Genomic DNA, 24,852 nt, shown 5'->3' on the forward strand with positions numbered 1-24,852 from the left:
ACGTATAAAACCAGGTTATGACTCCTTTAATTCCCATAGACACAATGTTAATCCTCTTCTTGCACAGTGTACAATATGGATTCCGCAAACTTGCACTTCCCCATGACCGTTCACCAAGCCTTCTCTTCTGTTTTTTCACGCTGAGAGCGTCATGTGACATAGGTGCGTTCGTAATAGGCACTGGGAGCGCCAGAGCGTACTTTGTGAATTTCCGAGTGCACTCTGGCGCTCTCGGAGACGGTTTACGAACGCACCCACAATAGCGTAGTTTTTTATGTACAGCTTCATCTTTGTTTTTTAAGGAAACAAATACATTTTTACACGTTCACGATGTTTTTAGGATCCAAACTCTTGGACAGCGAATTCAGAAAAAATACCTTCAAAATTTAAGACTTAGTAAAGTCATGATAATACTTTTTTAATACTTTTTAAGGGTCTTAATTTTCCCAAAATTGATTTATCACCTTTTAATACTTTTTAAGACACCGCGGATACCCTGTAAAATAACCCCGTAGTCCCACATCTTGCATATTCAATCATCATCAATAATTTAATCATTCTTTAATCCAAGGTTGGCTGGAGTGAGAAAATTAATAAAAAAAAGAAGAGCTGGGCGGTTTCCCCTCCATGTTCAAAATGTTTGAGAATTTACAGCAACTTTCTTTTTTGGAAAAGCATGATTGTATAATAATCGATCCTGTAGCTTCCATCTTCCAGGCTTTAATCATCCCAGAACTTGTTTTCGTTAAAAATGGCTTCAATAAGCAAAATTTAAATAAATTATGAATAAACCAGGTGTAGCCTATAATGACATTCCTATGATTTCAAGTGTTTTATATTCCATATTAAATCTTTAATGTTGATGTAATATGCCACACATGTTCACCTTTTTTTAGTCCTCTGGTAACCCCGTGTTTGACGTTATAACGCTATGAACTGTGGGTAATCGGTCAAAGTCTGCATCGATGCTCACGCAGCTGACAGTGCGCCCTAAACCCTCGGGGACTTCACAGGAGGGCGCGTCACAGTCTGGGAGTCCGTGAGGCTGGACGTTGAGATTGGGCTTTAATGCGAAAAAGTATTATTTCCGGATACCCATGCGTGTGCTTCCCACAATGTGACGTCACCAGTCATAATGCCGGTGATTGGTCGGTGGAGACAAGAGGGCGTCCTCTTTCCTTCTTTCATAGGGTGCGAGATTAAACCCCCTCTCCCTGATTGGCCAAGAGCGTCGCTCAGCTATTGGCTGAATTTACGCCCCGACAATTTGAAAAATCGGTGTTCGCGTTCGCACAGAGACCGATAGAGCTGCACGGAGAGAGGAAGAGAAGAAAACAGACAAAGACCAGGACGAAATCTGCCCAAAAAACAAAGGTAAGAGCCGAATAAAAGTTATCCGGCCCACGAAGTCGTGTTTCATTGTCACGCAGTTATGTTTGATGTTCGTGCTGATTGGATGACGCGCAGCTGCGATACTTTGTTTCACTTCAGGGAACAGTTTTATTTACTACTTGCTAAGTACTACTACTTGCGTGCGTTTTACCATTTCGTCCCGCTGGTGTTCATGTATTAAATGTGGACTCTTCTTATTATTAGCAGGGAGCCGCTGCCATGCTACCCGGGGAGGACGGCGGCCAGCTGCAGTGCTGTGTGACGGTGGAGCAGCTGAACGGCTCCGGACAGGCCACCCGGAGGCAGGTCATCCGCAAAGCCTCAGTTATTCTGGGACGGAATGAGTTCCAGGAGATTGTCCTCCGGGTCCACGACGGGAAAATCCCGCAAAACTATCGTCTCAAAGACTTCAAGCTTTTCACTAAGTTCGCCAGAGAGGGGAAGTGCACCGTCAAACTGCTCCCCGAAAACATCCAGGTGCTCATCTCCAACTGTCCCCCCGACCAGCTGAACCTCTTCCTCAAAACCCTGAGCATCAAGCACCAGGCCCGGCTGAGCAGCAAGCCTCTGACCGACCGAGAGAAGCTCCAAGCGGCTCTGCCCCGCAGCTTCGAGGCCATCAGCCCCCTGCAGCAGAAGGACATCCAGAAGGTCAACGAGCTGAGGAGTAAGGTGGCCCCTAAAGGGCTGGCAGACCGCACTAATAGGACCACTGTTGCAGGAACAGGACAGCAGGTCAAAAGGTCGAGGAGCGACACTAACTTCAGCCCAGTGAGTAGAACAAAAACATGTTTTTCCCCCTCCTCATCAAAGAGTTTTTATCTGCACCAACCCTTTCCCTCCTGGATCTATACTCTCTTTATGTCTGACCTGCTAATGTGTTGATGGTTCTAGGTGAAGGGCAACCCAAACAAAAAGCCCATCCTGGCTCTGCCATCACGTAAACTCAATAAAGAGCAGGCTGCTGTCCTCAGTGCTGTGCTGAGTGGCAAGAACGTCTTCTTTACTGGAAGTGCAGGTAAGGGGTGGCGATAAATAAAAAGTTTGTACTGTCTAGATGAAATGCATATTGCAAGATACATTCTGCATAACCGTCTTTCTGAACTGTCATGTCTGATCGGTGCTACCATTCGGTAAGTATGAGGTCATTTTCCGGCAACATCTCCTCAAGAGAATCTGGTCTAAATCTCCTTTCATGACACCGTTATGAGGGTTTTTTTCCCCTGTGATGATCAAACAAGGGAAATTGTCCGTTAAGCTCTTGAATGTGTGTTTTTCAGGTACAGGAAAGTCCTTCTTATTGAAGAGGATCATGGGATCTCTACCTCCAAAGAGCACGTTTGCCACAGCCAGCACAGGAGTGGCTGCATGTCACATCGGTGGAACAACGTTGCACAACTTTGCTGGTGAGTCATCATGTCTCTGAGGAGATAAAAAAATGTTTTATCTGTAAATAACACGTAGACAGAGGTTATTATTTTCCCCCCAGCATCATCGATCGACATATTACATTTATTGAGTATAGCAACAAATTGGTTTATTTTCCCACTATTGATTTATTCTGCTGGGTGTTTTCACAATTAATCATTCAGTATTCATTAACAAAAGCCAATCACATGTCCCCAGAGCTCAATGTGGAACCTTCAAAATGCTTCCTCTCTTTGGTATCGATTTCTTTTATGCTCATCTTTTTTTTTTTTTTTTTAAGTAGAGCTGTAGTCATTGAGTCTGTTTATGTCCTTTTTATTGGGTATTTCTGATTACGAATCTTGAATATAACAATATATAAGAGGATTCAATATCGGATGTCTCTTCATGTTAATGATATGTGTAATTAAATCTCTATATTAGAGGGTGTGAATGAATGGATTTGTGCCTCCTCTGACCAGCCGTTTGTACCTGCAGGTATTGGCTCCGGCTCTGCCCCCCTGGATCAGTGTATCGAGTTGGCCCAGAGGCACGGGGTGCTGCAGCACTGGACCAGCTGTCGACACCTCATCATCGACGAGGTCTCCATGGTGGAGGCCCAGTTCTTTGATAAGCTTGAATCAGTGGCACGGTGAGGCATCGGTCTAATGTATCATAAAGGACGTCTTTTCATGAAGCAGATTAGAATTTACTTCTTTTGAGACAGCTTTAACATGGGTTTGGCCACTGGTCTGTGTGCCGTTAATTATTGCTAAAGGCAGGTGCATATTTTCTTAAGTGGCTACAGCAAACTAAATTACATTTGCGTATTCGTTTTTAAAATGCAAAGAGTGTAGAATATGTAGACATAAACCCTAGATTGCCCCCCCCCCCAAAAAAACAAGTCCTTATCCATGCAAAATTCCAAAAATAGTATTTTATACATACAGTTTTCCTAATATAACATTTGCTATGTTTTGGATGCTGTGCTAATGATACCAATAAGCCCTAACCCACAGAACTCAATACATTTGACTGATTTTAATAAATATTTACTTGTACTTATTTGTATCTTCACACAATAAAAAAAATTATACATGTATATGACTTTCACTCAAATCAGTAAAGCTCTTTCAGGGAAGCAGTGTTGGGTAAACGGCCATTTGAGGGTTTAAACTGTATTGAAAAGTTACATATTAGACATGAACATGTTAAATGTCTGTTAAATATCTCTAGTTTTTTGCAGTGTTGCAAAATGTGAACTTGGGCTGGGATTCAAATCTCCTCTTCAATATCCGCTCACATTATGGTGTTCCTTTTCCTGGTTACTGACCGTTTATGCACAATTGGACTTCCAGCATGAATCATTTTAACATAAGTAGTCTTAATATTGCTTCTAATTTAGAACAGTTAATTTCCTGGCTTTTATTAAAGCCTTACTGTGTTCTGATGGGAGCTACACTGTGTTGCAGCTTTGATATGAGATTATAGGATGTTAAAAAACACACAAAGGCTGTCAAATTATAGATGATGAAAATAATGTCTCCATATAAAAGCCATAGTCATCATATACATCTGACATCTTGTACTGTAGGTCGGTGAGGAGGTCCACTGCGCCGTTTGGAGGCATTCAGCTGATTATATGCGGTGACTTCCTCCAGCTGCCTCCTGTTTCTAAGGGAAAGGAAAAGGCCAGCTTCTGCTTCCAGGTCAGACCAGCAGAGATCTTGTAACTTCCCTGTTTGTTTATGTCATGGATGTTGTAATACTGTGGTCGGTGAGCTGATGGGATCGTTAAATGCAGCAACTTCTGAGACACAAGTGAACATGGGAGTGGCCATCATACTTCCATCATCATGTTCGAAGCCCTTATAGATTTAATTATTTTAATTCATCTTTACATCTGATTTAATGTCTAGATCAAGTTCACAGGAAGCACTGCATCTCAACTTTGAGGGATTTTAGATTTTTCTATTGCTATTTTCTGTTAGTTGTGTCTATGCTGAGAGGTTGATTAGATCACTGTGAGTCAGAACTGTCCAAAGTCGAGGTTGTTCGCATGAGTCAGCATCAGTCCTCCACTATTTTCTTCTTGAATAGCCCCAGTGAATATTATTGAAAGACATTTCCCCCCCCTCAAGGCCAGGAGTTGGCGTAAGGTCATCCAGGTCAACATGGAGCTGATGGAAGTGCGGAGGCAAACTGACCGGTCCTTCATCTCCCTCCTACAAGCAGTGAGGGTGGGCAGGTACAGCAACGGGCCATTTTATTGTCCGTGTTTCATAAATGCATCAACAGGTCTTACAGGCACAGCAGACATGTTTTTAATTCCACAGAACATTTTCTGAAGAAACTGTTCTGTTGATTCCCACCATGCAGGGTGACGGAGGAAGTCACCGCTAAGCTGATGGAAAGCGCCTACCATCACATTGAGAGGGACGGCATTCTAGCGACCCGGCTGTGCACACACAAGGACGACGTGGAGCTTACCAACGATAACAAACTCCAGCAGCTGCCAGGTCTCAATTTGTTCCCCTTCGATTACGTTTTTATTTCCGGCTTGGAACAGGCGTTACTTTGTCAGGTGAAAATGGGCAGAACTGTCGGGAAATGTGTTGAAACCTTTGTCCCAACAACAATATGCCATAACTGACCCAGGAAACTAAGTTTGATCCACTGTGGCAGCACTTTTAAGGGAGTGGCACATTTTCCATGTTTCATGCTCTTGTTTGTCGTTTCATACTCGTATCTTTTAGATTCTTTGCTTAATTATTATTATGTAAAGAGTCCAAACCAATTATTATTTCTTGTTGTTCTCCCTCTTATTATTAAAATGTTCAGTTGTTGGTTGCCTATATAATGGATCTCTCCATGTTCCTTAGGTGCAGCACGTGTGTTCGAGGCCCTGGATAGTGACCCAGCCCTGGTGAAGACGATCGATGCTCACAGCCCCGTCAGCAGTCGGATCCAGCTCAAAGTGGGAGCTCAGGTGTGTGTGTGTGTGGGTGTGTGCGCACAGATGCACTGTATTTTCATGTGTAGAGATTGCTGCTCTCGAACACACTGGAAATGTAACACTTGATTCTCTTTAAGGTCATGCTGACAAAGAACCTGGATGTGGCCAGAGGTCTGGTGAACGGAGCACGAGGGGTTGTGTTGGCTTTTGAGTCTGAGAAACGTGAGTGTTTTATGCATCATCTTGAAATGTATATCGAAATATTTTCTCAGAATAGCTGGAATGCATTTGTCTTCTTATATATTTAGGTGTAAATGCATAAATCCTTGGTAGCAAGATAATTGTATTAGGATTACTTCAAGGAATATTCTCTTATCAATAATAACACTCATTGCCCGTTTCCTCAGGATACCCACGTGTGCGTTTCCTGTGTGGCGTCACAGAGGTGCTGAAGCCAGAGCGCTGGGTGTTCAAGTCCGGCGGTGGGATCCACCTCACTCGGCAGCAGCTGCCAGTCAAACTGGCCTGGGCCATCTCCATCCACAAGAGCCAGGTGAGTGCCGGTTCAGTCACTAACTACTAAAATGTTATACTGTAAGTAGTAGTATTATACAAAATACTGTAGAATTGGTACGGAGTCTGTACAAAGCTTTAGTCTTGTTGAATGTACGTCATTCAGAGAATTAATGAGTCACTCTCCCTCCGTGTGTGTTGTTGTTGTTATCTGAGCTTCTCCTTGTTTTGTTGACGTATCATGTTTATACCACTGCTTTTCATTTTGATGGATGGCCAGTCACTCTCACTCTCACTGTGCCATTTAAAAGAGTGGAAGTAACTTAATCTGGTCTACAGAGGAACACGCAATGTTCTGAGCGCCACACAAATCTTTGCGTTTTTAAACTTTGTAGTGTTTTTAAATTGTTTAAGCATTTTATGAGCGACGACGAATCATATGAAAAAGGTTCCCCACTTGCTTTAAAAAAAAAAAACAAAAAAAACACACACCTGGCAGAGACAAACTGAGACCAGGCACAATAATGCTATGTGATGTGGGAAATCAGCTACTGAGGCCTGGTCAGACACTCATCTCAACACTGGTATAACTGGTTCCCACAACTGAGCCACAACTGGGTAATAACAATCACTCTGCTGCCTCACCACCAGCTCCCACGGCTCTCTATAGCCGGACTCTGAAATTGGTTAGAGAAGGAAGCGGGTCCCTCTGGGTAATTGAGTTCATTGGTCATGACCCATGTGTCCCCACATGTTTGATCTACAGCAGTGGCGGGAAAGCACAGTGGAAATGAAAAGGAATTCCCACACCTGCATCCCTTCACAGGAAATGAATGGACATACAATAATTATATTGCCTGGCGATACGAGTGGGTGGAGATATTGCTTGTGTCACATTGAATCTCAGTCTTTGACTTATTGTAACAATGGGGATTTCCGTCCATCATTGCTTTATTTTAAACTACAAAATACTTATACATTTTTGTTATTTATAATTTGTTTTCTGTCGTGCTATAACTATTTTCCCCTCTATTTAGGGGATGAGTCTCGACTGTGTGGAAATCTCTCTGGCTCGCGTGTTTGAGAGTGGCCAGGCTTACGTGGCCTTGTCTCGGGCTCGGAGCCTGGAGGGTCTGCGGGTGATGGACTTTGACCCCCGCGTGGTCAGGGCTGATCCAGATGTTCTGGTCTTCTACAAGAGACTGAGGAAGGAGAGGCTGCTCATGCAGGTGAGTACAGAGCTCTCTCTCATATCATCATCATCATCGTAGTAACCTGTAGACTGTGCCGACTGATGACTCACCCTGATGACTGAATACCAATATTTACTGTAGCATCGCAGCAATGACACGTAAAAACAATCCAGATGTAATGCCATATTGTGCTAGTCACATTACATGATACATTTTCACACCAGTCTGTGTGGTAAAATAACTTGCTGTCTCCACTGCCCTCTGCAGGCCTCCATGGATGATTTCTTTGGCAGCGGCAACAAAGAAAACTGTTGAAGGTGATTTAATCTACATCTGCTGTGACATTTATGCACTGTGTGCATGAGTCAGGTCATCATCCTGATTTACTCCTTTTGGGACAATATGGTTTCCTTAAATGATGACAACCAACGACCTCTCCAATCATTCTACCTCATGGTAGTTTTAACCCGTCAGCACTTGAAGTCTCACTGCCAACTTTTGGTCATATGGCTTTTTATCTTTTTTTTTAAGAGCCTTGTTTTGTTTTTTATTATTATTTATTAACATGATGGTTGGTATAAATTTCAATAAAAATGTCAAATAATCTGTATGGAACATTATTTTGTTATTTACCATGACTCCTAAATTTTCTTGAAACACAAGACTAAATCAGAACCACAACCGAAGACATCCTTCAGAGCTAAATAAATTAAGTCCCGACTCCTACCGTCAGGCCATCGCTTCCACTTGTACCACAGAATAATGATGCAACTCATACTGGAAAGCAATGAAACCCTTTATTTTTCTGAGCTATCAATCCAAGACTGAACCTGAGTGCAAGTGTGTATTGCAAGAGCAGCATGTTGCGTTTGCACATAAACTGACCACAGTGAGAAGAATCTTTGTGCAAAATGTATCACCTTTGATGCACTCATTACCTACAAGCAGTGACTCATATTTTACACCCTGCTTCTGTACTCATCGCTACAAGTATGCACGGTACACAAAGGGTTAGTTCAGGAACCCAAGAGACGGAATTTACATGAACACACGGGAGAACCACCTGATTATTTTACAATTTTAGATTTTACAGCTGCAAGTGGTGGGAGCTGGGCAGGCAGGTTATTTCACGTTGTGGAACAGCTTGTGCGCCACCTATGAAGAGAGAGGAGAAGACGGTGAGCATTCGGTCTGGTTTCTTGTGCGATCTGGGGACTGAAAGAGACGAGTATTTTTCCCCACACTTTTGCCCGTTCACTCACACAATGGTCCCGTGCATGCAGGAAGTCAAAGAGTTCTTCTGTACATTCCTCAGCAGTGCTGGATCTGGAGCCCACTCTGGCTTCACAGGACTCCAGACGCTCCTTGTAGTGCACGCAGTGTTCAGTCTCCTCACACTTGGCTCGTATCGTGTCTAGGGGATCCTGAGAGGGTAAAATGTGGTACGTCATGGAAAAGTGAATCAAAATATACTTAAGTTATCAAGATTATAGAAGGTACCTCAAAACTGAAACTACGGTGATGCATTCATTGCAATATACGGATTCTGTACCTTCACATAGTGATATACAAACCTTATCACTTAACAATGTTGGCCTCTTTGAAAATACCCCCATCTTTGTTCTTAAACGTCTCTTCCTTTCTGTATGAAGTTAGTTGACACGAGTGTGACTTGTGCTGTTTTTTTTTAAAGCTTTGTGTGTGATGTCAGGTGAGCTCTTCCTGGGACATAATCAAAGAATATTCATCCAATTTATGAAGAACAAACATACCACCAGGTCTTCTTCTTCCTCCTCCTCTTCCTCCTCTTCACCTTCCTCCTCGGCAGGTGCATCTTCCTCCTGGCCATCGACACAGATATAATGGGTAGGTCACTAGTTTGGTCTGAAAAATATACTTTTTAAATTGGAACAGGGGTAACCAGTGAGATAGCATGGACCAATCACAGTGAAACCTAGCAAGGTATCTCATGTCCAGGTTGGGTTTTTATCTACGTTTGACACAACCGTTTAAATCTTCTTGAGTTGACACTCAACTCGATAACTACACCGCCAACCTGCCCGGAGTCCGGCAACATGGCCAAGCGCACACATGTAAATACCAATCAAAAAGACAGATATTACGGTATTTTTCAGTACCTCGTCGTCGGGATCCCCGTATGTGAGCATCTTCATCTCGAAAACCATGATTACGGCTCTGATATTCCTCAAATATCCAAGATGCCCGAAGTCCCAACTCCCCGGCTGCACAGCTCTCTGAGGACGTGAGGTCGTTCAGAAACGGGAAACTCCGGAAATTACGAGTTGGCTCACCGGAACACGTTTCCCATTGGTTAAAAGCGTTCACTGTAATAACACTGGTCCAATCAGTGATCAGTATATAGCGTAAGGACCGCCCACGCACGTACGCATTGAAAGCGGAACTGTTCTTTGGTAGTTGGAGCACAGCCGGACCAAATCAACCGTCGCACGGCAAGATGGCGCTACTCTTGGACACCAGACTTTTACTGAGAAAAGTTAAAGATTTAAGGTGTTTTACGCCGAGACGGAACCGAATGAAGGAAAAATGGGTATGTTCTCAAAGTAGAAATAAATAAAGCAGTTGATTGTGACCATACTGGTGAAACGAGTCCCTCCCTCAGAGGTGTAAATGTAAATGTTGTCATTTAGGAGCTGTAGTATACTGGATACTAAATCTAACCTCATAGCGACGTAGAGTAAAATAAAGTATTGCACCGTGACTGTAGCTACTGGTGTGTGTGTGTAATGGTGGATTGAATCAATGTAACTGAATACAATGTCACTGTAATTAAAAAGTTGTTACCATATCGTCTGTAGCTAAATGTAATCAATGAGAAAGGCACTAAAGTATAAGACATGAGTGAATTAACTTTATTAGGCTTTTATTGTTTTCTCATACAGTGCAATTCAACATATCCTTTAATAAGATTACCATTAAAGAATATAAGATTGTACAGTAACATGTCCTTTAAAATCTTGAAGTCAAGCATGGAAGCAAGTAAACATTTAAAATCAGTGTTTTGACCTCCCTGATTTCGGACAGGCCACCACACGTATCAAGCATCCTCCCACCGGTCTGGCCCTGCAGCACTTCGATGCCACCTACAGCGTCCAGCTGGGGCAGCTGTGGCCGTCAGTTCGATCCGCCATGCTGTCAGAGAGGAAATACGGCGCCCTGCTCAATAATTTCTCCCATGATGCTGTTCTGGCAGACCTTGAAGCCCAGGGATGCAGAGACTTCGTCAGTGACATCAATACAGAATGTAGGCTCGCCTGACTGACTCATGAAACATGGCATGCACAACTTAAATAACAGTATTTGTGTAGTTTTGAAGAAATGACACCAAATGGAAGCCCTGTTTATTGCATCTGATTACAATTTTGTGCATACTGATTTTTATACAGAAAACATTCTTCCTGAGCACTGAGAGATTTTCTTATGTTATTCCCTGAGGGGGCCATTGGTGATAAATTCTATTATTTTTGGTTTTATGGTGAACAAGCCTCTTGATAACCAATGTGTAGGGAAGTATTATCTATAATTTAGGTATTAGAATAATGATTCAAACCATAAGTTCGTGTGAACTTAAGTTTTTATTTCATGTGATTCATGCATTTTCCTCCAAAGGGCCTTAATATTAAACTCCAGTTATTTCATGTCATTTAAAATCTCAATCTCTGTCCTCCAATGTGATGAATTCTGCATTTGTCATCATTCCTGCAGCTCAGCCACGCTTAGAGCCTGAATCTGAGGCCACAGTCAGGGAGGAATCCACTGATCTTTCTGTGTCTAAGAAATCTGACATTGATGTTCAGCAGCTGACTCCACTAGAGCTCAGTCCTCACATCAAGTGCTTAGTGTTTCCAAGAGGGGATATCACAAGATTCAAGCCTGCTAGGTGAGCGGATTCCTTTACTTATTAGACAAAACTTTAAAAAAGTCTTTATTCAAGGTGTATTCTGATTCCTGTCCTTTGTCCCCTAAAGACCAGACATGTGTGGGTTGTTGGGTTACTACCTGATGGACGCAGCATCTGTGCTACCTTGTCTCACAATGGATGTGCATGAAGGTCACAATGTGCTTGACCTCTGTGCTGCTCCAGGAGGCAAGACCCTGGCTTTATTTCAGACCCGGTCTATAGGTAAGAGGACTGCTCTCATCCTGCTGTTTATCTCACCGCTGTCATCCTGTCATCCAGTTGTAGTTAACCCTCCATCGTTTGCGTTGAAGGTTTTTTGTGCCTGAACGACGCCTCAGTGTCCCGAACAACGCGACTGAGAAAAGTCCTCCACAGTTACGTTCCTAAGCCGTTTTTGACGGAAGAGAAGCTACGCATCACCACTTTTGACGGCACCAAGTGGGGGGATGTCGAAAGGAACACTTTCGACCGAGTAAGCAAGCGTCATGTAATCATGTTACCAGTGCCTGCATGAATGTCGTGTTTAGCTAAACACCACTACTTTGTCCACCTGCTCCTTTCGTTCCTGTCCTCAGGTCCTTGTCGACGTCCCCTGCACCACGGACAGACATTCACTCTTGGAGGACGACAACAACATATTCAGTAAGAGCAGGGTTGGAGAGAGACGCAGGCTGCCGCAGCTACAGCTGGAGCTGCTGCTGTAAGAACTGGTTAAAATATAAAGTGTCACATCAATTTACAGCAAAGCTACGAGTGAACATGTATGAAGGGAACAAACCGTATCTCCATCCTGCAGGGCGGGAATTGTAGCAGCTTGTCCTGGTGGGGAGATCCTGTACTCCACCTGCACACTCTCTCAAACCCAGAACCAGGGTGTGGTGGAACAGGCCATCTGTTTGGCTCAAGAGAACCACGGCATCAAACTTCAGGTCGGTCAGACACACACACACACACACACACAGTCGGTGTCAAAGAACTGCATATTCAACAAAGTACCGTTTGAGTTCTGACCTCTGCAATATCAGGACATCCTGATTAAGAACACAGGAAGCAAATTCCAAAAAGTAATTTTCCCCTTTTTCTCCCTTTTGCCCCGATCATATCTCCATTCAGGTTGTCGACCTGCGCCCCCTCACACACATGTTTAGGAAAACCTTTCACTTCACTCCCGACCTCCGTCTAGGTGAGATGGTCATCCCACACTTAGCAGCTAACTTTGGCCCCATCTACATGTGCAAGCTAAGGAGGCTCACATAGACTGTGTTACATCTTCACGGACTGATGAGGTTTATCCTCTTGACTCTTCTGTAAGTATAAACTGTAGCAGTTGAAGGAGCTTTTCATCACCGTGGTGGGCTGTTGAAACACTGGATCTCAGTTTAACGTGACAGAAAACACAAATAATTCATTTGAAGGACCAGGACATTATTGTGGACGGCATGAACTGCAGTTTCCATGAAGACTTCTTTGCTCAACCAACAAGATTCTTGTTTTTTTTTTTAAAGTCAGTGAATACTTTTTTGTGTGCCTAAACCAGCTGGGCAATGTGTCTTTTTTAATGGTAGTTTTACTTCTATACCTGTAGGTGGCGACAATAGCTAAAGATTCAAAGTATCCTGTATATCTTGCGCCCACTAGAGGACACTAAGGATATGTCTGCCAGGGTTATATGTTGACAGGAGCTGCAGAATGTATGGCCTTTAGAGTTCAAATGACTGAAACCCAAATGTCCATCAGAAATACCTGCTCTCCTTCACCCTCCAATGAAAACGGGTCTGACTTGTTCTATGGTTATTCATCAGGTTTGATGGCTTTGCCTAATAACGCGATATACGGCTATAGTGGAAAGGAGGGCGTAATGAACGCAGGTAATGACTTATTTGACCATTTTGTTTCTCACATCTGAATCCGTGCAACTCTTATTATATCTGGATTGACTCTGTTTTGCATTGACATCACTCAGAGTTTAAATGTTTTCTCTTATCGCTCCCTAATGTGAGCGGAGAGGTGCCTCTTTTTCCATCATACCGACGATGACCCTTTATGTTGTCCTGGCCAGGCAATGTAGCGTGAAAGAGGTCTGTGTGTGTGTATGTGTGTGTCTAACGAGTCCACCATCCACATCCCACCGTCATTAAGCTGCTCCAAGTGCAGGAGCCGCCTCCCGTCCCCGTGCAGGGATGGACGGCAGCCATGCGGCTCCCAGATGAACATTAAAGAGGCAGCAGAGAGCTAAAATGGGACATCTCGCCCTGTTTTGCCCCTACCGCTTTTTTATTCCACAGATGAGTGCAGATAATTTCCTGTGCGATTGTGAGTGATTACTGTATTACTGCGGTAAAAGGGGGATGTATCGGGGAATGCAGAGGGAATTAATGACACATAAAAACTATTTTTGTGTTGACTGCTGTCGTCTCCAGGGCCCCCGGATGCCTCCCCGCACATCTTGTGATTACCTAAACGTATTGTAAATATGTGTTTCCTATGGGCTCTTACATAAATTTACATGTTTTAACACTCAGGAGACGGCAGACTGTTAGAGATGAGTTACACTCTATTCTGCCTGTCTATAGAGCGGAGTGGCTGTCTGCTGTTATTATTGAATTAGCCAATGAACCGCTGTGCATTTGTGTCCCTGTGTGTAAGCCTGTGTTAGGGAGACAAATGCTGTGTATTAGAAAGATGAATATTATGGATTTGACGTCACAACTATGCTTCTGTTGTGTTTTTCGAATACAATTTAAATGATACATTTTTGCCAATAAACATGCAGACACCGTAATAGTGTTTTCACCTCGTACCACACAGGCTCCTACCCAATGTATTATATTGTGCACAGAAGGAATGACCTCCATATTTTAAAGTGAGCCCTGACAGCAGGTTGTTAAATGACGGCGGCAAAAAAAAGCCACTGAAACGTAAACCTTGACAGAGAAATAAGTGTCACAGATCTTTAGTTTGTCTAAATAGGCTGGTTACCTAGGGTTCAGCACATTAAGGTGTTTCTGTGTTCAGAAAAATGATCCTCTGTGTGAGTTAGTTGTAGTCCGTGTATTTAAAGCAGATGCTGCGGTTCCTGCTGTGGTGTTTTCCAGCCCAGAGGTGAAGATCAGACGTGCGTCCCAGTTGGCAGTGGGAGAGGGGATTTCACCGGTGGGGGGTCTTTGTCGCAGATTCACTGTGTAGACTGAGCCCAGCGGGATGCTGCTGCTCTCAGCAGCCACCTCAGAAAACACCATATAGTCTTTTATTTCTCAGATAACGGCTGTGTCTCAGCCGTTTATCTCTGAATTTCTATTTATCTTTCCAGGCATCCACTTGTCTCTCGCTGAAGGGATACTTTTATGATGTTTCACGTTGCAGTTTTACACATTTTTGTGCATTATTCAGTTAGTGCCGTTCATAGTTAATGTTTTTTTCAGGAAATTGCACTCCAGCATAGATCCACTACCACGACAGTGAAGTTCACAAATCAATAAGATAATATTATATAATTTGTTATCTGTCAGACGTCTGATCTGTTTGTTTGAAGCAAGTCACTCCTTTTGGCAAATAATATATCTCAACATGATTTTCACATTAAAGTATACATTAGTTATGTTCTTCAAAAACATGTTTTGTTATATATATGTATATATAGAAAAAATATCTAACTGTGGCAGGACTGTAATAAGCCGTCCAATCATTGATTGGTACAGAATTACCTGATTGGTTAGGCTCCCTGCCTGTCTATCTACCTGTGCTAACTCATTACGCATCACGGGAGTCTTCCACAAGCTGCTAGCTTGACAGTCGTGAGAAGCCACGTCCGTTGATTATGTTCATAGAGACACTTCGTTTTGGTGGGAGGCCTGAAGGGACTGTCAGCGTTGCAACTTCTTCGCTAGATTTAGCAAATGTATTATTTAGTGCTGCTCGCTACTTTCATCAGAAAAGAGTTTGCAACACTGGGCTGTTTTTTTTTTTAAATATCCAGCTCACTCTTACTGTCTTTAACACAATGATGAGTTGTGTGATAAGTGTTGAATTAGCTGGATTACGGATTCTTCTCTGGTATTTCTTTTCCATTAACATTTTCTTAATTAAGTTATATACAATATATCTTGATATGAGTGTGTGTGATATACTAATATTTTTTCACATATTGTTGCCCATCAACTGTTAGCTTTTATGTTACATTTGATGATGCCACATGAGATATGTCCACACTTCTTTTTGCAGCTAGTAGTATAAAGTGTTTCCCTTCTCACCCTCAGATTGTCTTTTAAGTTACATCAAACACGCTTCGTATACGAGCCCTAAACTCATGTTTAAAAAAATCAGTTTTCCATGAAGTTGCTGGGAGCACTCCTGTTTGCTTCAGTGAGGCCTGCATTGGAAATGAAACGGTGAGGTTTAGGCTGCGGCCAGATTAAGAAGAGAGAGAATAGGGTTTTTCTTCTCTCTAAGAAGATTACCCGGGGAGGGGCGAGATGGCAGTCAGAGTGTTTAAGAAAAAAAAAAAAGGGACAAGAAGAAAATGAAAGATGAAGTGGAACTAAAGGAGGGTGGCCCAGGATACACAGTTTAGCCACCTGTTGTCTGCCTCTTGTTGTTTCTCTATCTCTATAACCGTCTAGCTCTGCTCCGTGTCTTGCCTTATCTATTATTAAACACGCCATCCTGCGATGAAAGTACGTTTAAAATGTCAAAGAAGGGGCAAGCATTGTTACCACTTCGCCCTCAAGCCACACGAGTTTTATTTATTTGAGAATTATTTTCAAATAATAATATTAGCTTTCATGCCCCATGTAAATGTGCAGCTGTGAGCCTGATTGTACTTGTCCCGTAAGTTCCTGCTGGTGGTTTCCAGGAGGGCTTTGATGTGTATCTGGGAAATGCTCTATTAGAGGGATTTCCCTGGACTTGACAGCTCAGAGAATATGCGGCGAAATGGCAATGCCAGTGGGCTAAAAGAATGCTGGAAACAGGATTAGGATCATATTCTGGCAGACCCTGTCACCTCCTCAATGGGCCGAGGTTTCTAACGCTGGCACTTTTCATTCTCGCCATGGTTAAAACCTTTAAGAGAACCATGGATAGGAGGGGAAAACCCCCACTGATTGAATGGTACACTGCGATTTGTGTGTGTGTGTGGGGGGGGGGGGGGGGGGGAGAGAGAGAGAGTGTGAGAAAAAGAGTGAAAGCAGGAAGTGCAGTAAACTGGTGAAATCAGACCTTTCTTGTTTCAAAAAAGCTTTACTTTTTGCACCCACACTTACACAATACATGTATACATTTATGGGAAAAAATGATTTGTTTTTGAGTTTGGACAGCTAAAATTATACGGCAAATTCTTTCAGACTTCACTCTCACTCTCTCTCTCTCTCTCTCTCTCTCTCTCTCTCTCTCTCTCTCTCTCTCTCTCTCACACACTCACACACACACACACCTGTCCTAACTTGCTTAAAGGAAAGTAGATGGAGCTACGTGTGCCTATAAATAAATAGGTGGTTATGGGGGTAAAGTGGTGAATATACAGCCCTGAGTGTTAGAGATGGAAGCACCTGATCCAGCATCAAGGGCTCAACACACTTGACCCTGCAGCAGTACAATCTAGCAATCCCTGTTCAGCCCCCAGGGTGTGTGTGTGTGTGTGTGTGTGTGTGTGTGTGTGTGTGTGTGTGTGTGTGTGTGTGTGTGTGTGTGTGTGTGTGTGTGTGTGTGTGTGTGTGTGTGTGTGTGTGTGTGTGTGTGTGTGTGTGTGTGTGTCCCCCCATGGGAGGGAATCCTGCCGTGTACCTGGACAGATTCCTACGCTCGGATAACAAGGACATTCACTTCTGCTGCATATCCACACACAGTCCTCTCCGTCACACGCCCTTGGCTGAGGACACGTCATGTTTGTGGTGTAATAAAACACAACAAGGTTAGGGTGAGGTGTTACACCCACATTAACACCGATAATCTGGAGAGATCATTATCCTCCATCCATCCCATTTGTTGGATAGTGGTCGTTCATAACGGTCGGAGAAAAGGCTCAACGCAGCGGCCGGCTGCATTTGTTATTTACACACACCGAAGGGAGAATTCACGTTAAAGACCGACTCAATTAACAGCAGAGCAAAGTCACGCAGCTACTGGGTTTACGATGGGAAGAGCAAGGGCACAAGTTGGGATGTGTTTGTGTGTGTGTGTTTGAGCGTGTGTGTTTCAGTGTGTTTCAGTGTGTTTGAGCGTGTGTGTTTCAGTGTGTTTCAGTGTGTTTGAGTGTGTGTGTTTCAGAGTGTGTTTTAGTGTGTGTGTTTGAGCGTGTGTCTGAGTGAGGGTTTGAGTGTGTGTTTGAGCGTGCGTTTGAGCATGTGTGTGTGTGTCTGTGTGTGTGTTTGAGTGTGTGTTTCACTGTGTTTAAGTGTGTGTGTGTTTCAGTGTGTGTGTGTGTGTTTCAATGTGTGTTTCAGTGTGTGTGTGTGTGTGTGTGTGTGTGTATGTGTGTTTGAGTGTGCGTTTGAGCGTGCGTTTGAGCGTGTGTGTGTGTGTGTGTTTCAGTGTGTGTTTTAGTGTGTTTGAGTGTGTGCTGAGCAGGGTTGGGGTGGGGGTCTGTGCGTTTTGACAAACCATGCTGTTAAAGATATAATAGCAGCATAATCACCGCCCCAGGCCGTCATTCTTCAGGATAATGGCCTGCTTATTCATTGGGGATGGCTTACGTCTCCATGCGGCTTTTTTTTATTTTTCAGTTTAAATTGTTCTTTTTCCTGTCTCTTGTGCACTCTTTGTCTCCCTGCAAGTTCTCATACATTTAATCTGTATTGTTATATTTTTTTTTTAGTTTTTCTCTTCATTTCCTGTATCTTCATTAATTTCTTCACTTTGCTGCTTCTTTTTTCTTTCACCATCATATTTTCTCCCACTCACATGTTTTTTAGCCTCCAATATATAACCTGCATTATATTTGACTTGCTTTATGTTTCTTTGACATCCAAAGTAGGAATTTAAACCAACTTTGTTCCTGCACCCGATCAACATAGGTTTGTATAAATGAAAGAAAGATTTATTCATCAGATTAAAACATAACATCCTAAATATCATATCGTATTTCTAAACTCATGCTGCTATTTTTACATCCAATCGCAGATTTTAACTGTAGCACACTATTACCACCCTCATACAGTGTAAATATGCAGCACAGATACTCTTCATTATAAAGATCTCCAAGCAATGTTTTTATTTGTGATTATTTTACAACAACACTAGTTCAAGTCTACATTGTTCGGGAGGAGCAAAGGAAACAACACTGCTGACAACAACACTGCGGTCCGCTCCCTCTCTCTCCTCAACCATTATAAACCATTATAATACCACTGGACCAAGTAGACAGAGACAGTAGGGGGGGCATTAGGATAATAGCAACAACAGAACTCAAATAAAGTCAAAATAGCAGTACACAAAGGACTGGGGTCAATTAACTGAAATCTGCTCACTTTCACTTCTTTCTTTTCCGTTTCCCAGCAACCCACGTTTGTTTAATTGCTTCTTTCTCGCAAATTCCAGAGAAGAAACTGAACACATTTAAAACATGAATCCAACCCAGGATCGTTACACAGACAACCAAGAGAGGAGGCGTAGACGGGCCGCCGCTGAGCTCAGCAAATACAATCTTACAATCTGACAGCTAAAGGAATTTATCCGAGTTATCCATTATCAATTATACAACATAATAGGAATTTTACAATTACCTTACCAGTAAACATTAATAGATAGACTTTTTTGTATTTTACATATTAAAATAATGTGCATGTTTTTTTTTTGTTTTGTTTTTTTTCATGTGAAGACATTTGCTTCCAGAACACATTAACAGAAAACATCAGAGACATCGGTGTGATTCTGCTCATCAAGTGCTAACAGTCGGTCTGACTCAGTGAAAAGCTGTTTCCTCAAGAGACTATTAAGGCGAGAATAAATGCTGACATCCACATTTAACAACGTATCATTTCGCTTTCAAAGGAAATTGAACAACTCATGATAAAGTGGATCATGCCGCTACCTTTAATTGGCTGTTTCAATGCACAGACCTTTTTTAATTTATAAAGGCAGTCTTAAATGGTATGCATGTTCATAATTGCATTTGCCCCGGCTCCCTCAGCCCAGGGCAAAATGTAATTAAAAGCTTTGAGAATTTAGTCACTGAAATCATTTTGTCATTATCAAGCCAGCCTCTGTACAAAGTGGCATATTACTGGCCATTAAACTGGCAAATTAGTCACAGTTAATTATGCTGTTGAGGACAACATGGCTTGAAGTTTACTTTTATTCATGTGCTGTTATGTAGTACATGCTATGAACATAACCACGTAGCTTAATTGAAATATCAACGGTCCTGTGACGGTCCCTTTGTTTCACCAGCGATACCTTTTTCCCTCCTGACCAACGGGCCTAATTCCTTCAAAAGTGCCTCATGTATTCACATTATTCTTGTAAACATTTATATGCATTCCCTTTCGAACCGAGTGCATCCATTTTCAGCTGTGTGTGTTTTTTTTTTAATGATTTCAGATGTTGTGAAGGTCTGGCATTAAGTGTCTGTTGGAAACATCATTATATCAATCAGGAATGCGATCCCCGTCCTCTGGGTCGCGACATTCATCATTATAGCATTGTTCGTTATCTTACGGGATCTCCTTTCCAGAGTTAATGCTGCTGAAGTGTGTGTCTGCCTTCAAAAACCTGTTAAATGGAGTTCTGTAGGTCCGGTGTGTGTTGGCGTCTTTTATTTTTGGGACATCTTTGCATGTCCTTTGCCCATGTACTCTAGAAGGGAGTCACTATACGACTCCCAGGAACTATCACAGACACGCAGTGGGATGGGGCGATGTGTAGTCCGATGGGTCCGGCCTAGTTTACATAGTCATCCAATGTAATTCTCAGTTAGACATTGTGTCCAGTCCCAGCGAGGCGGCGTGCTGTTTGGCCCTCAGACGGAGGTTCTCGATGCTCGTGGTCTTGCTGTTGTGGCTGGCGAGGCCGCCGGCTGTCGACGCCTGCAGCAGCGGGCTGTTCCACACCTGCTGAGCGTGATGGGACAGGGATTGGTAGTAGGACTGGCAGGGCAGGGAGCCCAGCGGCGCGGGGGGCATGTTGACATTCATCCCCAGGTACGGGAGTGAAGATGGGGCGGAGAGGTCAAAGGCGGGGTAGTGCACCAGGTTGTTGGTGGCGGCCATGTGCTGACGGAACTGCTCCTGCAGACGAAACAGGCTGAGAGGGGATGAAGAGTAGGAATGGCTCTGAGAGAGAGGACCGCTGCTGGCCAGGCCGCTGGAGGAGGAGGAGGGGGTCACAGACGGAGAGACCAGGGGGGAGTCTGGATACAGAGAAGAGGAGGTTCAGAAAGGTCAGTCATTATAGTCAGCTGACGATTACTTCCTCATGAGGGATTCTTTGAAACAAGCATAAAGAAGGAACTGTGTGTTCTTACCTGGTTTAGGGCTGAGTCTTTTGCAAGCCGGAGCAACGTCCTCGGGAGTCACAGCCCTCTCACACTTCATCTCCTCCCTCTGAGATTTACTCTCGTCCTCCCTATCTGTGGCGTTGTCCTCCGTCGCCGACTCGCTGCCAGAGTGTTCCGCCGACGTGACGTTCAGCTCCATGTCCAGCGGACGGACTGCAGGACCCTCCGTCTCCAGGGAAGAGGTGGAGGAGGATGACGGAGGGAGCTGGGTGTCAGGAAGGACGGTCGTGGAGGGAGGTGCGTCCTCCTTCTCGCTTCCCCCTTCCCCCGACGCCTCCTTCTGCTTCTGAAGCTGCTCCTTCTGGAGGCTGCGCTGCTTCTTACGGAACTTTGCTCTGCGGTTTTTGAACCAAACCTGGCGGCAGAAGGGAGAAGAGGCCGAGTTAGAGGGAGAACGAGCAGAAGCGGTGCACGACCGTGGATATAAGCTAAGTAAGGACGTCAACACACACGAAATGATTGATTCCTGCAGCAGAAAATGTTTGAATGGCAAACGAAAACCCCATAAATCAATAAGTGCCAGCAATAACAAGCATGACATTATCATGAATAAACTTAAATACGTTTGAACAATACGAATAGTAATTAAACTGAAACTGTATTTAGCATTTATTGTACCGCGATGGATACACTTATTTTGATCAAGCATAACTGAAAGGCTTTACTCATGTTTCAGCAAGGCTTAATATGTACTCCCTAAAAATGTTTAGTTTTTTATTCTATTGATAACAATGCATATTCACTGTTTTCAACTCAAACAAACTGAATGTTTTGATTAATATACCAGACATTTAAAGAAGGCCTGACTTTTCCTATTATTTTGATGGTTAATATTTCTTTACATCTGACAAAAAAGTCACCCTACTAAAATAAATGGGCTAGTCCACCCCCAAAATGTAGTTTGACACTGCAGATACTAAAACGTGTGCCAATAAGATAAGAAGCCTGCATTGAAATCACAAATAATAAGGAGGATACACACAATGAAACCACAGTTCAGCATTTAAAGCCCCTCTCTCCTGACTACACAGTGTTGTTGTTCCGTAGGTATAATAGGCCTTACCTGCACACGGGCCTCGGGCAGGTTGGTGCACATGGCCAGCCGCTCCCTCATCACCACATCCGGGTAGTGGGTCTTCTGGAACGTCTTCTCCAGCGCTTCCAGCTGCTGCGCGGTGAAGGCCGTGCGGCTCCGGCGCTGTTTGCGGTGCTGAGAGCCGTAGCGAGCCTCCAGGATGATGTCTTGAAATGCGCAGCCGTTGGAAAGGAAACACACACGGCAAGTTTATTTAACTGGGCATGATGGGATTACCTCTCTTTGTTTGCATTAGTTTAGCTGCTGATTATTATCATTACATATGTATATAAAACGTTGCATTCCGTATTCATTAATAGTTGCAGCTTATGTGTTTGGAGGCGGGACAAGGAAATGCGTTTGCGTGTGAGCGTGCACTTAATTACCTGCGAGCCTCTCTGCCAGAGTGAGCGCGTGCACGGACGGCCGGTAGTCGGGCGCGTGCTGCGCCTGTTGCGCGGCCTGCTGGTGCAGGTTGTACATGGCGCTGAGGGAGTTCATGGCGTGCAGAGAGTAGCCGTTCACCCCGTAGTGCTGCATGGTGAGAGGTCGCTGTACCTGCGGAGCGGGAGAGAGGTGGTGGTTTTCAGACGGAGGAGGGAAGGAGCGGGCCGGGCACCTCGAGGGCCTCAAGGGCCACTGAAGTTCCACTTAATGGTTGCTGACGGACACATGTGAACTCGAACCAAAAAACCCCAAATCATACATGTATGGCATGCACTAAGGGATGACACACGAGCTTTTTATTAAATGACAGCGTGCAGGTCCTCGCGCTCAAGGGCCAATAGATTTTAATGTGCCCGCTCAGACAAAAGTGTTATCCATTAACATCCAATTATCGCTGTGTTCAAACCCATTAATTATACAAAGGACTTTAAATTGGGGGTAATTATCACTCGTTCCCGTAATGAACCGTGACGAATGCCTTATTCATGAATTTATTCACATCGTCCCTATGATCCCGGAGAAGACAAATCCCCATTGAAACCGTTGCTTTCACAGATCAACTCCTTGATGAAATGTGTTGGAATATTAAAATAAAGAGATTTGTTCCGGGTCTAGGTGGCAAAACCTGCAACCGGATCGCAGGATTATTTTTTAATAGGCGATGATTACTGAAATTATATTCTCAGGCAGTGCTGTTCAGTTTGAGTGAGTGACGTATTACACTTGACAATTACATTTCTTGCTTATTTCATGATTTTTTATTGTAAACATTTAAGAGAAGAGAAATTGTTACGAACAGGTGAATTTCTTGAACTAAATAGTCCTTCACATGGGAGCAATTTCCTCAAAACTCCGTTTTGTAGTTCTCTTTCCCGACCGAGATTTTCATAGATGAAGCGCTCGAGGACACGATTAGATATGTATTAGTACGGAGGAGGCTGACAGGAGGGAATATCTCAGAGGCCCAACCACTTATTATAACTATTACAGCGAGACCACAGGGAAAAGACATAAATCTTTCTCCTGTATGACAGGTACGGTATCAAGGGACGTGGTTACGTTCTTGGACTTATGGAGGCCTATATATGGATATAATATATCTGACAAAAGGTTATTATTTCACTAATTTCGTTTTTGTTTTATCTTATTTAATTTGACTAATTCACAATGATTTCTTTGTGTGCGCATGTTGAAAATGTCAATAATTGAACATCTGGCAGCCGTAATGGAAGTATATATTTTAGAACCATTTAATAAATTTCTACATGTTCTGAAATTATGCAGGATATTTGTTGTAATTTGAAACTCAATTGCTGTTTATTTGACCAAGGCCATACTTTAACGTAACTTTATTACTGCTTGACAGCCTTTGATTATGACTTGATAATTCTCACAACAGTCAAATGTCAATTTAAATAATTGGAATTTCAGTATAAATCAATAAATAATACATTTATACTAAAATTCACAATTATAATCACACTAACACTACTACTACTATAGTATTATTATATTAATAATACAATTCGTATTAATAATATTATTAGTGTTATTAGTATTAATAATAATAATACAATTAATAATGATAATAATAGATTAATATAGGCCAATTGTAAACCTATTTTATCAGACAGTAAAGACTGGGTGGTCCTTCTTGTAACAGGCACTTTTTCTCTACCCTTTCTCAGCTTTTCACTGTGTGTGCGTGCGATGGTGCGCGTGCGTGATGCCCGCAGTGCCCATTCCCAGCCCATTAAGTGGCTGCGGCGGCTGATGAATGTGATCAGAGGGCAGTGGGGAATAGTTTAATTCGTCGGGACAGAAGGTGCTTCGCTAAACATTTACTTTACTCCCCCAAGTATTTGAGTTGAATGGACCCCCCCTCCCCGTCTCCCCCTCCTCCCTTTCCCCTCTCTGGCGGCCTCTTATCCCATCGCCCCGGGGCAACGTTTTGGCTGAGATGTATGGCCTCTCCGCGGGTAAAAATATGCATGTTGATCCCCATTTGGCTCCCCGTCTAATGGAAGTGCAAATAGGTTTCGACTGCGAGGCCCTCCATTTATCATCAACGCTGACACGGACGGACGTGCAGCGGGACTGGCTGCTCTTGGGTTGGCGTTTTGCGCGTGTGCGTTTGCGCGTGTGAGCTCGTGTTCTCGTAATAGGCCGATGTTTTTTTTCTCTATTGCAGTTCTCTTGGTTGGATTACGCATCGTTTAAGGGAAACGAATGCAGCATGTACCACACACACACACACACACACACACACACACACACACACACACACACACACACACACACATCCATCCCTCAAGATTGTGTTTGTTCACTGATGCAAGCTTCAGCCCCTGAAACAAAAACACCTCCACGCCAAACCTCATGTTTTCAGGCTGTAAGTAAACTTTTTAGCTGGAAGGTCCGCCTTCTCGTGTTCACCAG

The 24,852-nt window shown here is 43.4% G+C and overlaps 4 protein-coding genes across 4 annotated transcripts; 2 read left to right on the forward strand and 2 right to left on the reverse strand.

Annotated features, from left to right (window-relative positions):
- Nucleotides 1–1,303: 1,303 nt before the first annotated feature.
- Nucleotides 1,304–8,098, forward strand: pif1 (PIF1 5'-to-3' DNA helicase homolog). The gene is made up of 13 exons (XM_084008950.1): nucleotides 1,304–1,374; nucleotides 1,597–2,163; nucleotides 2,287–2,410; nucleotides 2,673–2,798; nucleotides 3,298–3,451; nucleotides 4,394–4,508; nucleotides 4,941–5,047; nucleotides 5,179–5,318; nucleotides 5,682–5,788; nucleotides 5,893–5,977; nucleotides 6,163–6,308; nucleotides 7,306–7,497; nucleotides 7,729–8,098. Exons 2-13 carry the CDS (start codon nucleotides 1,612–1,614, stop codon nucleotides 7,774–7,776), a joined length of 1,896 nt encoding a protein of 631 aa, XP_083865076.1. The 5' UTR covers nucleotides 1,304–1,374; nucleotides 1,597–1,611; the 3' UTR covers nucleotides 7,777–8,098.
- A 141-nt stretch (nucleotides 8,099–8,239) lies between these two features.
- On the reverse strand, nucleotides 8,240–9,747 carry LOC311013054 (cytochrome b-c1 complex subunit 6, mitochondrial-like). Its single transcript, XM_084008951.1, has 4 exons — nucleotides 9,600–9,747; nucleotides 9,234–9,302; nucleotides 8,724–8,885; nucleotides 8,240–8,616 (listed from the first exon to the last, which is right to left on the reverse strand). The coding sequence occupies exons 1-4, from the start codon at nucleotides 9,645–9,647 to the stop codon at nucleotides 8,584–8,586; spliced, it is 312 nt and encodes a 103-aa protein (XP_083865077.1). The 5' UTR covers nucleotides 9,648–9,747; the 3' UTR covers nucleotides 8,240–8,583.
- A 180-nt stretch (nucleotides 9,748–9,927) lies between these two features.
- Nucleotides 9,928–14,276, forward strand: nsun4 (NOP2/Sun RNA methyltransferase 4). Its single transcript, XM_084007992.1, has 8 exons — nucleotides 9,928–10,030; nucleotides 10,525–10,744; nucleotides 11,206–11,380; nucleotides 11,469–11,623; nucleotides 11,713–11,873; nucleotides 11,977–12,101; nucleotides 12,198–12,330; nucleotides 12,515–14,276. Exons 1-8 carry the CDS (start codon nucleotides 9,938–9,940, stop codon nucleotides 12,656–12,658), a joined length of 1,206 nt encoding a protein of 401 aa, XP_083864118.1. The 5' UTR covers nucleotides 9,928–9,937; the 3' UTR covers nucleotides 12,659–14,276.
- Nucleotides 14,277–18,653: 4,377 nt separating this feature from the next.
- On the reverse strand, nucleotides 18,654–22,515 carry dmbx1a (diencephalon/mesencephalon homeobox 1a). The gene is made up of 4 exons (XM_084007251.1): nucleotides 22,353–22,515; nucleotides 21,955–22,133; nucleotides 20,859–21,246; nucleotides 18,654–20,744 (listed from the first exon to the last, which is right to left on the reverse strand). Exons 1-4 carry the CDS (start codon nucleotides 22,504–22,506, stop codon nucleotides 20,305–20,307), a joined length of 1,161 nt encoding a protein of 386 aa, XP_083863377.1. The 5' UTR covers nucleotides 22,507–22,515; the 3' UTR covers nucleotides 18,654–20,304.
- Nucleotides 22,516–24,852: the final 2,337 nt, after the last annotated feature.

Source organism: Eutrigla gurnardus, assembly GCF_963514095.1.
Source record: "Eutrigla gurnardus genome assembly, chromosome: 4".
In the NCBI taxonomy this organism is placed as follows: Eukaryota; Metazoa; Chordata; class Actinopteri; order Perciformes; family Triglidae; genus Eutrigla; species Eutrigla gurnardus.